The 14,938-nt window shown below is 37.5% G+C and overlaps 2 protein-coding genes across 3 annotated transcripts in view; both read left to right on the top strand.

Moving 5' to 3' along the window:
- Positions 1-1,473: 1,473 nt before the first annotated feature.
- Positions 1,474-10,580, top strand: LOC135614452 (phosphatidylinositol/phosphatidylcholine transfer protein SFH9-like). Its single transcript, XM_065111844.1, has 13 exons — positions 1,474-1,807; positions 4,256-4,355; positions 4,889-5,155; positions 5,242-5,319; positions 5,405-5,506; positions 5,582-5,631; positions 5,777-5,876; positions 5,994-6,065; positions 6,157-6,270; positions 7,503-7,581; positions 9,668-10,059; positions 10,188-10,266; positions 10,351-10,580. The coding sequence occupies exons 1-12, from the start codon at positions 1,599-1,601 to the stop codon at positions 10,257-10,259; spliced, it is 1,635 nt and encodes a 544-aa protein (XP_064967916.1). The 5' UTR covers positions 1,474-1,598; the 3' UTR covers positions 10,260-10,266; positions 10,351-10,580.
- A 1,345-nt stretch (positions 10,581-11,925) lies between these two features.
- Positions 11,926-14,938, top strand: part of LOC103987132 (uncharacterized) — a 5,309-nt gene continuing 2,296 nt past the window's right edge. Inside the window, exons 1-2 of one of the 2 annotated variants that reach the window (XM_009405339.3) lie at positions 11,926-12,256; positions 14,410-14,938. The exon at positions 14,410-14,938 is cut by the window's right edge and continues 662 nt beyond it. In XM_009405339.3, coding sequence (XP_009403614.2) covers positions 11,990-12,256; positions 14,410-14,938 — 796 coding nt within the window. In that variant the 5' untranslated portion in view covers positions 11,926-11,989. The remainder of the gene's footprint in view (positions 12,257-14,409) is intronic. The other variant, XM_009405340.3, reaches the window with a different exon arrangement.

Genomic DNA, 14,938 nt, shown 5'->3' with positions numbered 1-14,938 from the left:
AAAGGTGCAACAAGCGCTTTCCCTCGCTACCAGTGCAACTCGAAGTGCTGCTGCTCCTGCTACAGGAAACGACAATGGACAACTCCTGGGACGCCCTCCGCGTCGAGGGCGGCGACACATGAGGAGACGGGGCATGGGGTAGCGTGGAGGTCACATGCAAAAGTTGCTATTGGACGTGGGAGAAAGCGATTGTGACCGGGGTTTCTTGCTGATGATTCTTGCAAGAATAGGCATCGGCCAAAGGGTACAGCAGCTTTTACGTTTCAATTTGGCGTCAGACCGACCAGATTCCTTCCTCTGTCTCTGCTCGTGTGTCGACGAGGACGATGTTCGTCTGTCTCTGTACGTCCTTTCTCTCTCTCTCTCGCTCTCTCTCTCTCTCTCTCGAGTCGAGGTTGACGAAACTCTCTCTAAGCTTCGTGTTTAGTATCATATTAAAAGATGCTACGAAGATTTGAATTCAAAGGACTCTTATGCACATGAATTTGACCACCGGTCCGATCACAGCGCACGTAATTAAGTGCATATCCAACAATCTTACTCATTCCGTGTTCATTTAAGAGATTGATTGCGACTTCCTCCTGCCATGACTTGATCTTAGTCAGTCATATATGCTCATCAACTTTACGAGCATTGCTTTAATAACATAGAACCCTTAAATTTAGTAGTCTTTGCTTATGTAGAGTTAGTTCTTTTGCACATCATACTTTAGCCACAGAATGTCTTCTCAGAGAATAATGATTTCTGTATTATTTTGTATAGTTGATAAACATAACAATAATATATATATATATATAAAATAAAAAGTCCAACATATAATGTTCCTACTGTTGTGGAATATGGGAAAATTCCATTATATGTAATTTCCATCTTAATAGAGAGTATTTTGGTGACTTGAAACCTAAGGACGACCATGCTTTGCTCGTCGCAGAACTTGAAATAGGTGACCTCAGGAACAGTCCCCTATTCGATAGCTACAGCGTATCCGAATCAGCCCGGCTCAGATCACGCAGCAGAACGCAAAAATAAACATTTCATCGCACGATGCTCACATGGCTACCTCGGGTCGGACAGGGTTCAGCTTTTCGTTTCTCCGCTTGCGTTGGATGGGCTGGTGAGCTATAGCATTACAAAACTAAAGCCAAGTGCTTTGAGATTCGTGCAACACCGAGTCAAGTGTGTTATCTTTACGTGGTTCACGAACCACGCGTCCGAGACTCGCTTTTCCGACTAAAGATAGGACGTGGAGCCGACGGTGGGTCCCACGCGGGTAGAATGCGGTGGAGCGCGTGATGCGTTAGTGAATGGTCCCATTTACCGTCCGTGTTTTATTTCCTCCGTTCGGCACAACGAGAATAGGAATCCAACGCCGCGCAAATTGGCGCCACCTCTCGCTATCCACGTGCCTCGCACGCCCATCCGTTCCCTTCTCACCCCTCACCGCATCGCACGACCCGCACCAATTCAATTCGGAGGAGAATATATTCGCCACCTCCCTCCCTCCCTCGCTGTCGATCCTATTTGGGGGCACGCGAGGAGAGACCCAAGGGAATTGGAACTATCGAGAGAGGCGGGGAGAGGCCGACGACGACATCGACATGATCTCTTCTTTCTCCAGGACCGGTGCCTCCGAAGGCGCGAGGAGGAGGGGCAAATGGAAGAAGGCCGACCCGCAGGCCGTGGCCACGGTCGCGGAGGATCGGATGGATGCCTCGGAGGAGGAGGCGATCGTGGAGGCCTTCCGAAAGGTCTTGATCGATCGGAATCTGCTACCGCCTTGTCATGACGACTACCACACCATGTTGCGGTCGGTATCGATCGTCGATCTCGTACCGATTAGTTCATCTTTCTTCCACGGATCTCATTTTGTACATCGAGATATCGTTATCGTTGATTGATGATGGATTTAGATTATAACGCCAATCTTTCGTACAACGAGCAATCGAGTGTTATTGAATTGGAGTATCGGAATTACGTGGTGGAGGTGATCATGGAACGGAGATGGAATTTAATGAGTTGCTGAAGAAATTATTATGGAACATTAAGTTTTGGGATTATAATGATGGTCGTGAGATTTGAGAATCGTGTTACATGAGTAGGCGAAGTCGGGAAATGGAGAACTTGCATTACCGAACAGGGACATACAGGGCTTCCTATGTCATGTTGCCTTGCTACCTAGCTTGATGCCCTCTTTGCCTCGATTAGGTGGTTCTGCACAAGGCATTAGCTTTTCATTGTTAGCGTTTTCCTGGTAAGCTACGGCAATTGTCATGGTATAGAGCGACCATAAGTTGCCGATTTCTTTATGACAGATGAAACTACTATGTTTCAAGCTTTATTAGCGTTTAGAGGTGGAGAGATAAGACATTGCAAATATTTTGCTAGAATAGATGGGTTCCACTCCTGAACCTGATCTCTGTTTTAAATATCTCCGTACTTGGAATTTAATCCATCTGCATATCTTCTGCAGTTATTACTCATGCCACACATTGAATCATCTTAGATATCTTTATGCTTGCAAAATTGCCATTGGATGCCTCTGCTTTCTGAGTTTAACTTCTGCATAAATTTGGAAGATTCTTCATTGTTGTGTAAATTGACCATGCCCATGAGCATATGCTTAATCCTTGCCTTGTATACAAAGGACACAATGTGATAAATCTATATATTGGGCCATTTGCACCAGAATTCTATTAGACTGTACAAGCCAATGAATGTTAACGAGCTAAGTTGTAGATGTTCATAAACCCAACTTAGTTGTTCGTCATCACTCTTTCGTAAAGTTTCTTATTTAGAAAATGTTTAAACTTGTATCAAACTCTTTATCAGTCTTCTCGTGACAAATGCTAACAATTTCCTCTGCAAAATTAGCTCACATTATTATGATTAGATAGCATGTACAGTTTCTGTTTTAAGGATGATGCTTCTTAACTGCATGTCTTTCCTAATCCTGAATATGTTAGTTTCTTTGAATGAATGGTGTGTGATTAAAGAGGAATGTCATGTTGAAAAATGGTTTTCCAAGTTGTCATCACTGGATCCACTTCTAAATATAATTTTCTTTTTGCAACAATCTTCTACATTATCCAGATTTATGAAGACATAAGTCGTACACCTTTCCACTATTATCAATTCATGCTTAGGAGGAATGCTCTTGCCCCCCTCTTAAATTCAAATGTCTTGCCCTCTTATATCATCTGATTGAATCCAATCTTTCTTTTGAATGGTCAGCTTATAAACATAACTTTCTCCTTGAGCTCATTTCCTTTGCATGCACTCCGTTTATGGGGCATAACTGTATGTGTATTTCATATATACGTCTATAAATGTGTAAATTATGTCTATCTATGATATTCCTGTCTGCAAAACACATATTTCCATGCATATCCTTCCAAACTCTGGTACTTGTACCTCTGTTGTATGTCTATGCAAGAATCATAGACAAACTAGTGGAAACACTGACTCTGGATCCTTCCTAGTGGAGGTTCTAGTAAATGATGTACACAGTGTATGAGGCTACTGCCAAAGTGGGATCTGGGAGTACCAATGTATGTAGTGTTACCTCTAACTACAGAGAAATTGTTTCCATGACTTCAACTCTAGCCTCCCAGATCGCAACCTTATGTTTTACCAACTAGTTGAAGTTCTAATCTGTCTCCAAAAATTCGGCAGATATGCCTTATGCGTTGGAGCCCATAAAAAAAGGAATCCTCATAGAAAGCTCACATATTCTCTTTCCTTGCATCATGCTGATAGATTAGTAACAAAGATTTGGCTCATACTTAGGAGCTTCATTAAGCCTATTCACCAATTCATGGAGAAGATGTGTGCTTTTGGGAATTATATTCTTATGCCTTGTGCTACCAAGATCTTTCATTGAGCACTTAGGAAATTGCTTTAGAAGATGATTGATAGAGGAAGGGATGGAAGTTGGTACTGTATATGTATAATCATGTGAATCTTGTAATTTCTTATACCTATTAGGTACACATTCCAATTAGTCTGGATCATCCCAAGAATGCTTAGATCAAATGAGATATTTAGTAATATTTGCCCTAATACCTATTCCCTGATCAAACTATTCTTGGAATTGATCAAATTGAAATGCATTGAGAACATCTCATAGTTTAAAACTTTAACCTGATTCATACTTTTCGTAATCTATTTCAGATTGATTTTTCACTCCTCCCCTCCCACTTTCCCTCTTCAATCTCAAACATGCTAGACACTTTTATTTGAATTCTGGCTTCTGCAGATTTTTGAAGGCACGTGGGCTCAATATTGAGAAAGCGACCCGAATGTGGTCGGAGATGCTCCAGTGGAGGAAGGACTTCGGTGCTGATACTATCCTGCAAGTAAGAATAACTGGATCATAGCTTTTATATTCTACGTTTATGTGTATGATAGTCAGATGTACAAAGTGTCTTGATATAAACTTTTACATAGTTCGGTTCCAAACACAGTTCTGTTATCCTGAAATTTTAATTTGATTGAACACCTATTAAGGTAGTATCCACACAAGTGTTACACATTCTGGTTCTCAAAACAGACCTGCAACTTGCAAACCTATTACACACAACAGAGTACTTCCACCAGATAAAAGGATCTTAAGCCAAAAATATATGCAGAAGAGTACTTATTCTTTAGCTTAAAATAACAAATAGCGAGTCCAAATTTCATAATGCATAGTAATGATATTTAAGAAATGAATATTATAGAATCAGGAGTTCATGCTTTGTTTTTATTATTCTATATTTCTTTCTTTCCTGTTATTGAAGAACCAGTTTAGTAGCAATACAGAATTTAAGCCTGTATCATGTCAAAGGGCTTTACTTCTAAGCTATCACTTGTTGTGGTTTTGATTGCCTAACAGATTAATGCTATTTAGGACTTTGTGTATGATGAACTGGAAAAAGTTCTTCAGTATTATCCACATGGTTTTCATGGTGTGGACAAAGATGGAAGACCTATTTATATAGAAAGACTTGGGAAAGTCGACCCCAACAAACTTCTTAGTGTTACTACAGTTGAAAGATTTGTGAGGTACCATGTTCAGGGGATAGAGAAGGTACTTACTGAGAAATACCCAGCATGCTCTGTTGCAGCCAAAAGACATGTTGATACTATGACAACAGTTTTAGATGCACAAGGAGTGGTATGTGGCTACTGTTTTACCTGACAATTTGAACGAGTTTACATGATATACGTGACTGCTTTTTCCTGTCCAACTTGATTATTCAGAACTGGATGAGTGTTGGCAAATTAGCTCGTGATGTTGTTCTTCGAATCCAGAAAGTTGATAGTGATAATTACCCTGAGGTGATATATGTCGTACTGTATAAACAACATAGAATTTGATACAAGACAATCAATCTACTTCCTATAATCTATCTCATTTTTGCAGATATTGCATAAGCTGTTTATTGTAAATGCTGGAAGTGGTTGCAGATTACTTTGGAACACTATAAAAGGCATAATTGATCCAAGGACATCAGCTAAGATAGTGGTAGATTTTTTTTTAATGTATCCTTGTTGCCCACCATTTTATGCAGTAAATTTAGTCTTTCACCATATTTTGCAGGTATTAGGAGATACATATCAGAATACTTTACTTGAATCAATTGAGATGAGGTTTACATTCTTCTCTGTGTAAATTTAGTCATATCTGCTAAATGCTCTGTGGTTTTGGGTTCTGGACTTGGGATCCGTTTCATCTTCTCTTTTTGTAATGACAGTTAATGAAATTCATTTCATTTTCTCCTTTTGTTGATGACAGTCAACTTCCTGCTTTTCTTGGTGGCTCTTGCACTTGTTCTAATGAGGGAGGATGTCTTACATCCAATAAAGGACCATGGAGTGACCCCCAGATAATAAGTGTGAGAACAATTTAAATTCTTAAATATGTCTTACAAGTTAGAAGAAGATAGTTCTTCTTGTGCCCTTAGTCTTTACCTAAAACCAACAGTGTGCTATTTCTTTTACCTGTCTTCCAGTCAGTTCAATCTGAAAGGGCAAGCTCAAAGGTTGGAGGGAATTTATTGGGTGAAAAGAAATTGAATCGCCAGGTTAAGTTTCATTTTCTTCAGGTGGTAGATGGTTTCAGTAGTCTATGTAAGACAACTATCATAGTCATGTAGTGTATCACCTTATTTGCAGGTTGCAATGTTCAAAAAAGGTACCATTCAGGTGAAGTCAGATACCAAAGATGCAGTATCTCCTATTCAACCAATTCCACAGCCTGACATGCCGACAACTCCAGCATATGAAAATGTCAGTTTTCTTGTATCTACTTGTCTTCTTGGCTTGGGATTCCTTCTGTGTATCCCTGTGAGTGCGTTGTTTGTTTGTTTCTGAAACATGGTTTGAGTGATTGTGCATGCGTTTTCTGAACATAACTTGAGGATGTACATGATGATGAAAATGAACACTTGTGTCATATGCACTCATGTTACTTTTTTTTTAATCCACTCATGCACACAAGATGTATTTGTTTGCATGTGTTATCAGTGGGTATGCTTGTTTCTTTGATTGCTTGTCTACTTCATTTACGCTCCTACCCAACTTTTATTTCCATTGTTCCTCTATTGTTATGGTACATTTGGCAGCCTATAATATAATTTCATCATTTTACAATATTCAAAGATGATGCTCCATGCTTATAATCAAGAATGTCTCACGTTAGGATATTCTTTTGCTGATGTTGTTTTGCTTTCCCATTATACACTGTTTTTTTGAGTCATAAACTAGGTTAAACTTAATAATGTATTTATCCATTTTGTAACCATTAATACCTAATCCCATAGAGTAATGATTCATTTCGGTTTCACATGAGAATGAAGATTACAGTTAAATTTCTTTTGTTTTTATTAAGTAGATGAAGTAAAGATAACAAGAAAAACCTTAGTAAGAAGATTGGAAATAAAAGAAATGCAGATAATTTTAAAAAAATTCAGTCCAAAAAAGAGAAAAAGTGAAGAACAACAAGCTGATAAAGGAACATTAATCCTAAAGTCTAAAAGGGTTAAGACTTCCTCTCCACTTTATGTAGAATCTCAATGAGGCACTACTATAGCATTTCCTTCATCTTTGCCATGTTAATTGCACCCAACCAGTTCATAGCAATCAACAAAACCTATTATGACCAAATTCCACGGTGCACATACTTCACTGTAAGTATGTGAAATATATCTTCAAGTCGTGTTTCCAAGTCCTTTTAAGTGTAAACTGGAACTTGATGGACATCATAATTCATGTATTTGCATAACACCAAACTTTATCTAGAGTTTCCAATGCAATGGTATTAAGCACGAGCCATGGTCATGCAGAGCCATGCACCAAGGAAATCTGTAATGAACTTCTCTTGTGAAACAGGACATACTACTTGGTACTTCATAGTTCATACTTTATAATTTATAGTACTTGTTTTATGGGTATATGACATATGATTATGAATGCAAAAGCTACACTGATATTAACTATTGAGTTGTGTGCATTTCTGTCAGAGTACTCAAATCACGACAGATGAAAACATGCCTTCAAACAGCCCAACTAGTCAAACCAAACTTTGTGATCAACTTGGAGGTACTTCATTTCATCAATATGCATTTCTATTTTTATTTTTCAAAGATTTTTAGAACTTAATTTTCCATGGTTGCAATGGACTGTATCAAGGGTGTTTAATGCTGCATCATAGTCACAGTTTTCTGCATGCCTTTTTAACTTATATATTCATTTTTTATTATTGAATTGTAAAATGTTAGAACATTTTGTAGATATAAGTTCTTGGTGACTCTACATCAGCACATATAGCTATCAAAAATATCAAGAAGTCACTTCAATGTTAAGATACTGTGATGGAACCAAATGGGCATGTGGAATAGATGTTTACATGTGCCAAGTTCAATATGCAGACATGCACATATCATATGAATGTACAGAATTTCCATATGTATCACACCAATGCTTTGCTGGGATGTTCATACATGGAACAATTATGAAAACCTCATGATCAGTGTAAACCGATGTCTGCATATTTTTGTAGATTCTAAGCATGCGCCATTTGCTTTTTCAATAATGGAGACCCATACGCTTATACATCAACTAAGGTTTTCATTAATTTGGAATATTAATTGGTATCAGGAAGGTAACATTTTAGAAGAATAGTAAGTGAAGATTCAATTGTTCATATATTTTTGTTTAGCTTGCTCTTAAAAAGTCTTGTCATAGTTATTCCAAATAATTGTTGAATGTTGAAACCAAGATTTTAGTTAGTGGTCTGATATTGCTTCGAACAATCTAGCAGATCAGTATCATACAAAATTACCAAACAATATACAAACCTATGTACCATCAGGCATCACCAGAAAGAAAATAAATGTTGATTGTATCAATAACTTAGCATGATATTTTTTTAATCTTTAATTGTTTGAGAAGAACTTTGATGTAAGGAAAGAGATGCAAGTTTATATTGTCTTGTGAATAGAATCTAACAACCAGCATGATGCTTGTTGCAAGCAAGACCCCTGAAGTTCAGTAAATAAAAGGTACACTTTGGGAAGTTCCTCGCCATGTTTGATTGTGATAGATACCAAGTTCAAAATTTGAGAAAATAATTGTGCTTCTGAATAACAATGCACCAGATATAGAAATATACCCATGGGCCTTACTGAAAAACAGCTGAGAAAATTTTGTTGCTTCTGAGTAACAGTACAGTGGACATTGAGATATACCCATAGGCTTTTCTGGATAACAGCATGGTGGATAGAGTAAGTTACATAATTTTCTTTTTCTTATAAAATTAAGATGTGACTGACCATTGAATGAAAAATAGTTTTGGCCATATACTGATGTCAAAGATAAAATCAGTTTCTGTTCAAGTGCAACTCTCTCTTTTTAAAGTTTCTTTCTAAAAAATTAAACGAGTGTGAACTTTATTACCTTGTCTACTCTGCTGTACCGCTTTTCAGTTACTCTTTTTATTCATTTTATAATTTTGGACAATTACAGTGCTTTTATTAGCGCATATATGATTATAATCAACTAATTAAAACAAATTAAGGGCCCTTGGATCAAAATTACTAGCAAAAGATGGGCTTTTGTTACATGGGGCTGCGAGTGACGTTTCAGAGAATACTAAGTCTGCCAAAATGCCATTGTAGTTTAAAAAACCTTCATGTTTGGTCAACTAGTGGTTCCAATTCAATTAACAGCTCAGATGGATATCATGAAAATATTAGGCACTTCTTAATTAAATGTGACAAGGCAATGATCTGCAATTTGATTACCTTTAATACAACAGCTAGCATTACTAAATCTCAATCTTTAAGATGATTAACTACTAAACATGTCAGGGACAAAAAAAACATTCAAGCATGTGAAAGTGTTTTCCTTGTATCATTTCTTTTCCATCTGTTGTTTCAAATATTAACCTTCCAAATTACTTAAAATTTTTCCCAGCATCTGTCAGTCCTTGATCCGCGTATATTGTTACAGATAAATATCTGGTCACACAAAGAACATTGCAAGTCTCTCAACTTTACATTGTTTAGAATCTAGCATCAAATGCCTATGATATAGATTTGTTTGGTAGCACGCATGACTAGTGAGCCTTGAGCATTTTTTCTAGGAATTAATCACAGTTTGCTGAGTGTTTGGTTTTCCTATGCAGGTGGTCTGGTTGATGATTCCACCCGAGGGAACTCATTATCCAAGTTGCTTATGCTAGTGATAGGTGCTGTCGGAAAGTTCATCACGAAAGTGCTAGCTGTTTTATATTTATTTTTTGGACTGAAAAATGATGCCATCGATCTGGTTAAAGTGAAGTCTTCAGATCATCATGGACTTGATCCGACAAACGCAAATTCCATGAACCACCTCGCCAGACATGATGTCACAGAATCACCTGTCCTACCATGCTTGGAGAGGCTGCAGATGTTAGAAGAACTGGTAACTGAGTTAAACGAGAAACCTGAGAGGGTTCCTCAAGAAAAAGACAACATGATTCTAGATTCACTAAATCACATTCAGCCTATAGAGCATGACCTACAGAAGACAAATAATGTTAGTGCTTTTCTTAACCCTTTCGCTTTTGCAAGGATTTTAAGCATAACAAGTTTTAACTTCACATCCTTGAAATCATATTTTTGAAAAAAAAAATTGGCTTATACATCAGCTGCCGGTTCATGTAGGTTGTGCAAGTGACCTCACAAAAGCAAGTTGAAATGAAAGATTCGTTGCAGAATTTGAGAGGGGCTGCCTAACAAGCAGGTTTCTAATCTTTATAGGCTAAATTACAGTAAGAATGATGGGTGACTAATAATATATCAAATTCTTTTGCTTCTTGACATGCAGAAATAACAGTCCGCTGAGTTATATTGTTCAGTATCTAGCTAACACATTCATCTTCTTAAATGGACAATCTCAAGTTACTCCATTTCAGCAATGATGGCTCCTTGCGACCTCAGTTTTTATATGACCAAATTGCAACTACAACCTCCTCTGCCCAAAAAGAGAAACACCTGTATCATGTACTTTGAGCACTAGGCTACCAACCCAAAAAAATAGTTCGAATGCCGTGGCTTCTTCTTGTTGTTATTGTCATGGCTTCCTGTTGTTGGTGTTGGTGTTGGTGTACTTGGCTGACCGATTCTATGTTCACGACAATTTATTGATCTATTGCACTGCAAGTCGTGTTTGGTTTTAGGACTGGAAAATTATTGCTGGATGATCTTCAGAAGATTTGTTCTGACCATTGCTATACTTGTGCAGATTGTTAAGCTCGAGTTATTCTCTATTTTGAATATTGAATTCTAAATTTCTGTGTCATCTGAAGTGTTTAAAGCTCTTCCCGGAAGAGTTTAAAGTTTAGGTGGTTAGCAAAACAATCTTCAGCTATCCATGGCATCAGATTATGTCATTTACTATTGAACATGTATTACCTGTAGCTTGTATAACACAGTGTGTGGATTGGTAGAAATGAATGAAAAAGAATGATGATATGTGAACTCTAATGTAAAAGTGATTCGATGCTCAAGCTAAACAGTCTTTGTCAATATTTCACTCTGCGTAAATTGATTTGCGACTTCTGTTATGGTTACATCTCGATGCCAGTAGTAGTTAGCTGACAATGTCTCCTTGATCTTGTTTCTTGTTCAAGCATAGGGAGAATGGAACAGTTCTCAATCTTTCCTACTGATGCCGGCAATTTAAATTTAAAATGGTGATGGTTGTACACAAATTCTTCTGCTTTAAATACTTCTTCATGTTCATTGATTGCACTAGGAATACCAATTATTGAACTCTTTTCTCACCAATTGTTTTATATTTTTTGGCATTGGAGCTTTGATTTGAATGGTATACACACTTGGAGAATTCTCAAGTTAACACCATCACTAGCCCTGGTTTAGTTTGAACCGATTGAATCTCAAAAACCGAAATCGAATTGACAATTCCGTATCTAAATCAACTAAAGAAAAAAAATTAGACATAAATGAAACTCATGATATAGTTATTTGAAAGTCAAATTTTTGTGACTTTGGTTTGAATCTTAGTGATTTTTTTTTTATTTTTAACTATTTTCATAGTTAAATTTTTATATTAAATTTAGCAAAGACCAACCCACGTTTAGCAGCAATTATGACTTAAAACAATAAATCTAATATGTAATGAACAATATAAATTTATATATGTTGGGATTAATAATAAGAATTCAATTAAATTACTTATACCGCAAAAAAGATGCCAATTCATAGTGCTCACCTATTATTATTATTATTATTATTATTATTATGCTTTTAGAATGAGGCTTAAGCTAATTCTAATTATCAAAATGGAATATGTCGAAACGACCATTGGCTCATATGACACATAAACCGATATGTCTCGCCCGATATGTAACAAGACGATTGGTCAACAAGCACAGCGCTGCCCCTCCCTAAGACACGCGTATTGCACGTGCCTTTCACAAACCATTCCTCCGACGACGCCATTGATGGCAGTGCTCCGCCACTCCGCCGCCTTTCCGTTTCTCCTCCTCCTCGCCCTCCTCATCTGCATCCCTGCGCTAGTCTCTGGCGTCTGGCTAAATGATGGCGGCGGAGGCGTAGAAGAAGAAGGGGAGCAGTTTTCAGAGGAGCTCTTCTTGAAGCCCTTGCCCGATCGGAAAGTCCTCGCCCACTTCCATTTCCAGAGCACCGCCCCTCCCTCTGCCGCCAATGGTCGCCATCACCATCTCTTCCCCAAGGCCATCGCGCAGCTGGTACTCCTCTGACGATCCCTCCCTTCGTGATCCAAGATTGGAGTTCCAGTAAAGATTTGGTTTGGAGCTATTCATCCAATTGTTTGCATTTCTGATCCATTAATGCGGTTAAAACTGTCATCATCCTAATTTTAGGTGCATGATTCAGGCTAAAACTTCGAGGGGAATTTGAGAAGTGCAACACACCTTCCATCTTAAATCTGTTCAAATAGATGGTAAAAGAACCGATTTGTACGCATTGTCAAACCTATTTGCTTAAGTGCCTAAAGGAGGGTGTTCATGGGAAATTTCTGATCTCTGCCCTCTATTATGGTTTTGCCTTCAAATGCCTTTTTTTTTTCCTGTCGTACATCGGACAATGTTATGCTGTACTTGAACAAATACGAAGGAGAACATTTATATAATGAGAGAGGAAGAGAGAATGAGAATGCAAAATAGCTGAAAGCGTTAGTAATAATAATTCTCCCACATATTGACATAGCAAGAAATGGTGCCTACTCAAGGACAAGGCATAGTGTCTAGCTATACTGTTATGCACTTTCTTCCAAAACAATGTAGTCATGATACAAGGAGGGGTTTCAGGAAGGATTTGTTTTTGACATTCAAGGCTAAAATTTAGAAAGTAGTGATGAGGGAAAGAGTGGATTTAATTGTCAAGGTTTTTGGATCTATATGATGTATTTGCTGCATCAGCAACAGCTTTGTGGTGGGTTTTCAGGTTGTTTTGTGAGAAAATTTATGGTTAGACAGCTAGGTATGCCTTTTAATGTTCCAGGATGGCTATAATGAGATTGGGTTGGACGCCACTCCTAGCTGGAAAACATTGGCTTGTTCAAGAGTGGCCAAGTAGATTTATATGACAGGATAAGGTAAGGCAACAGCCAGGTTCTTGTGAGAATTCAGAGGTATTTTAAGATCTCTGGCATAGTATAAAAGGTTTTGGTGAGATTCCATATTTCTCCCATCAAGAAGCAGCAGCTAATGAGAATTAAAATTAAGAACAATGGATACAAAAGAAGATTTAAAAAAATTGTCACAATTCATTGCAACTATCTTTTACATCAAAATAGGAAGATGTCATGTAGATTTTCTAGAACTTCATTGGAATTACTTATTAACTTGTCTAACTTAATTCTACTTCCAAAAAAAAGAGACTGAATATTTCCCTGAAGTAGCCCCAAAAGAATGATGAGGATGTTTATCTGAAAGTAGCAGAAAAGTACAATAACTTGTTCTGCATCACAAATTTTATCACTGATAAGAGTGACTCAAGTTGTTTTGTGTCAGTTCAGGTTTTGCAGTAAACTGATTATTAGCTTTTGGTTGGTCTTGTTTATCATAATATAGATTCTCTTAGAAGCTACTGGTTACATAAACTCACATGGCAAGGAATTGTGGTACAAAACTTTTTTGCTTTATACTAACCAAGCAATCTAAATGTCTTTTTATTATCATGGTTTAATTGATTCACCTGTTCTATGCTGACAAATCAATCTTTAATGTGATTCTGTAATTTTCTTTAACAAGTTTCTTTTCTACTTGGCTATGATGCCTGTAGCCCTGTCATATTTACTGGAAATTGCTTTTGCAAGTAATGGGAGCAAATAAAGGTCAACAAGATGTTGCAGATATTTCTTAAATCTGTATTGATCACCTCCTTGAATCTAGTTTAAGCATATTCATTTCTTCTTGTGGACCAAATTTCGATTTAAAGTGAAATTTTTCTTCAGACTGTTATACACGAAGATCATATGTAGAGCTGTATATGTTATATCGATAAACATTTTTTTGTTATATTGCACCAAAAAGGTCTTTGACACTTGTTCTTTTCATGTTTGCTCATGTAATTTTAAATATTTTTTGTTGATTATATATTATATGTCTCAAGTTTATTATAGCGCTAACTGTCATGTCCACTGCAGTTAAATATTTTCTTTTTCTAATGTAATATAGTTGAACATAGATCCAAAAGTTTGTGGTTTTGTTCACCTTCTCTCTTGCTAAGATTTAACTGATGGTCTAATGTCTTTAGAGATAGAGATAGAGGAACAATTATGGTGAAAGACTTGCATCAAGGTGCCAGAAACTTTTAAGTTTAGATGTGTTGGTTCTTTCTCTAACTATATTGTTATATATCATGATACTTGAACCAGGTCCAGAAATTCCAAATTAAGGAACTGGAATTGTCCTTCACACAAGGACGCTGGAACTATGAGAGCTGGGGTGGATCTGATCCAATATCTAGCACCAATGCCAAACCCCCTGGGGTTGAGTTGTGGGCTCTCTTTGATCTTCCTGTTATGGAAATTGATGCCACTTGGAAGGATCTTACACATGCCCTCTCAGGCCTATTTTGTGCTTCGATCAACTTTCTCGAGTCCTCTACTTCCTACTTTGCTCCAAGTTGGGCATTTCGGTCAAATGTCAGCAACTTGAGATATGGTGCACTGCCCCGTGAGGCAGTTTGTACGGAAAATCTCACTCCCTGGTTAAAGCTTCTTCCTTGTCGTGACAAGGCTGGGCTAGCTTCCTTACTGGACAGGCCTTCTATATATAAAGGATATTATCATTCTCAAAGATTGCAGTTAACCTCAACTAAATCAACTGGTATAGTTCTCAAACAGACACTTACTGTTGTGCTCAAACCTGATGTTCAAAGGAATTCTGCACATTCTTCATTGG

The sequence above is a fragment of the Musa acuminata genome, chromosome BXJ2-6 (assembly GCF_036884655.1).
Source record: "Musa acuminata AAA Group cultivar baxijiao chromosome BXJ2-6, Cavendish_Baxijiao_AAA, whole genome shotgun sequence".
In the NCBI taxonomy this organism is placed as follows: domain Eukaryota; kingdom Viridiplantae; phylum Streptophyta; class Magnoliopsida; order Zingiberales; family Musaceae; genus Musa; species Musa acuminata.
Note: the sequence above shows the minus strand (reverse complement) of the source record. Positions and strands in the feature narration are given on the sequence as shown.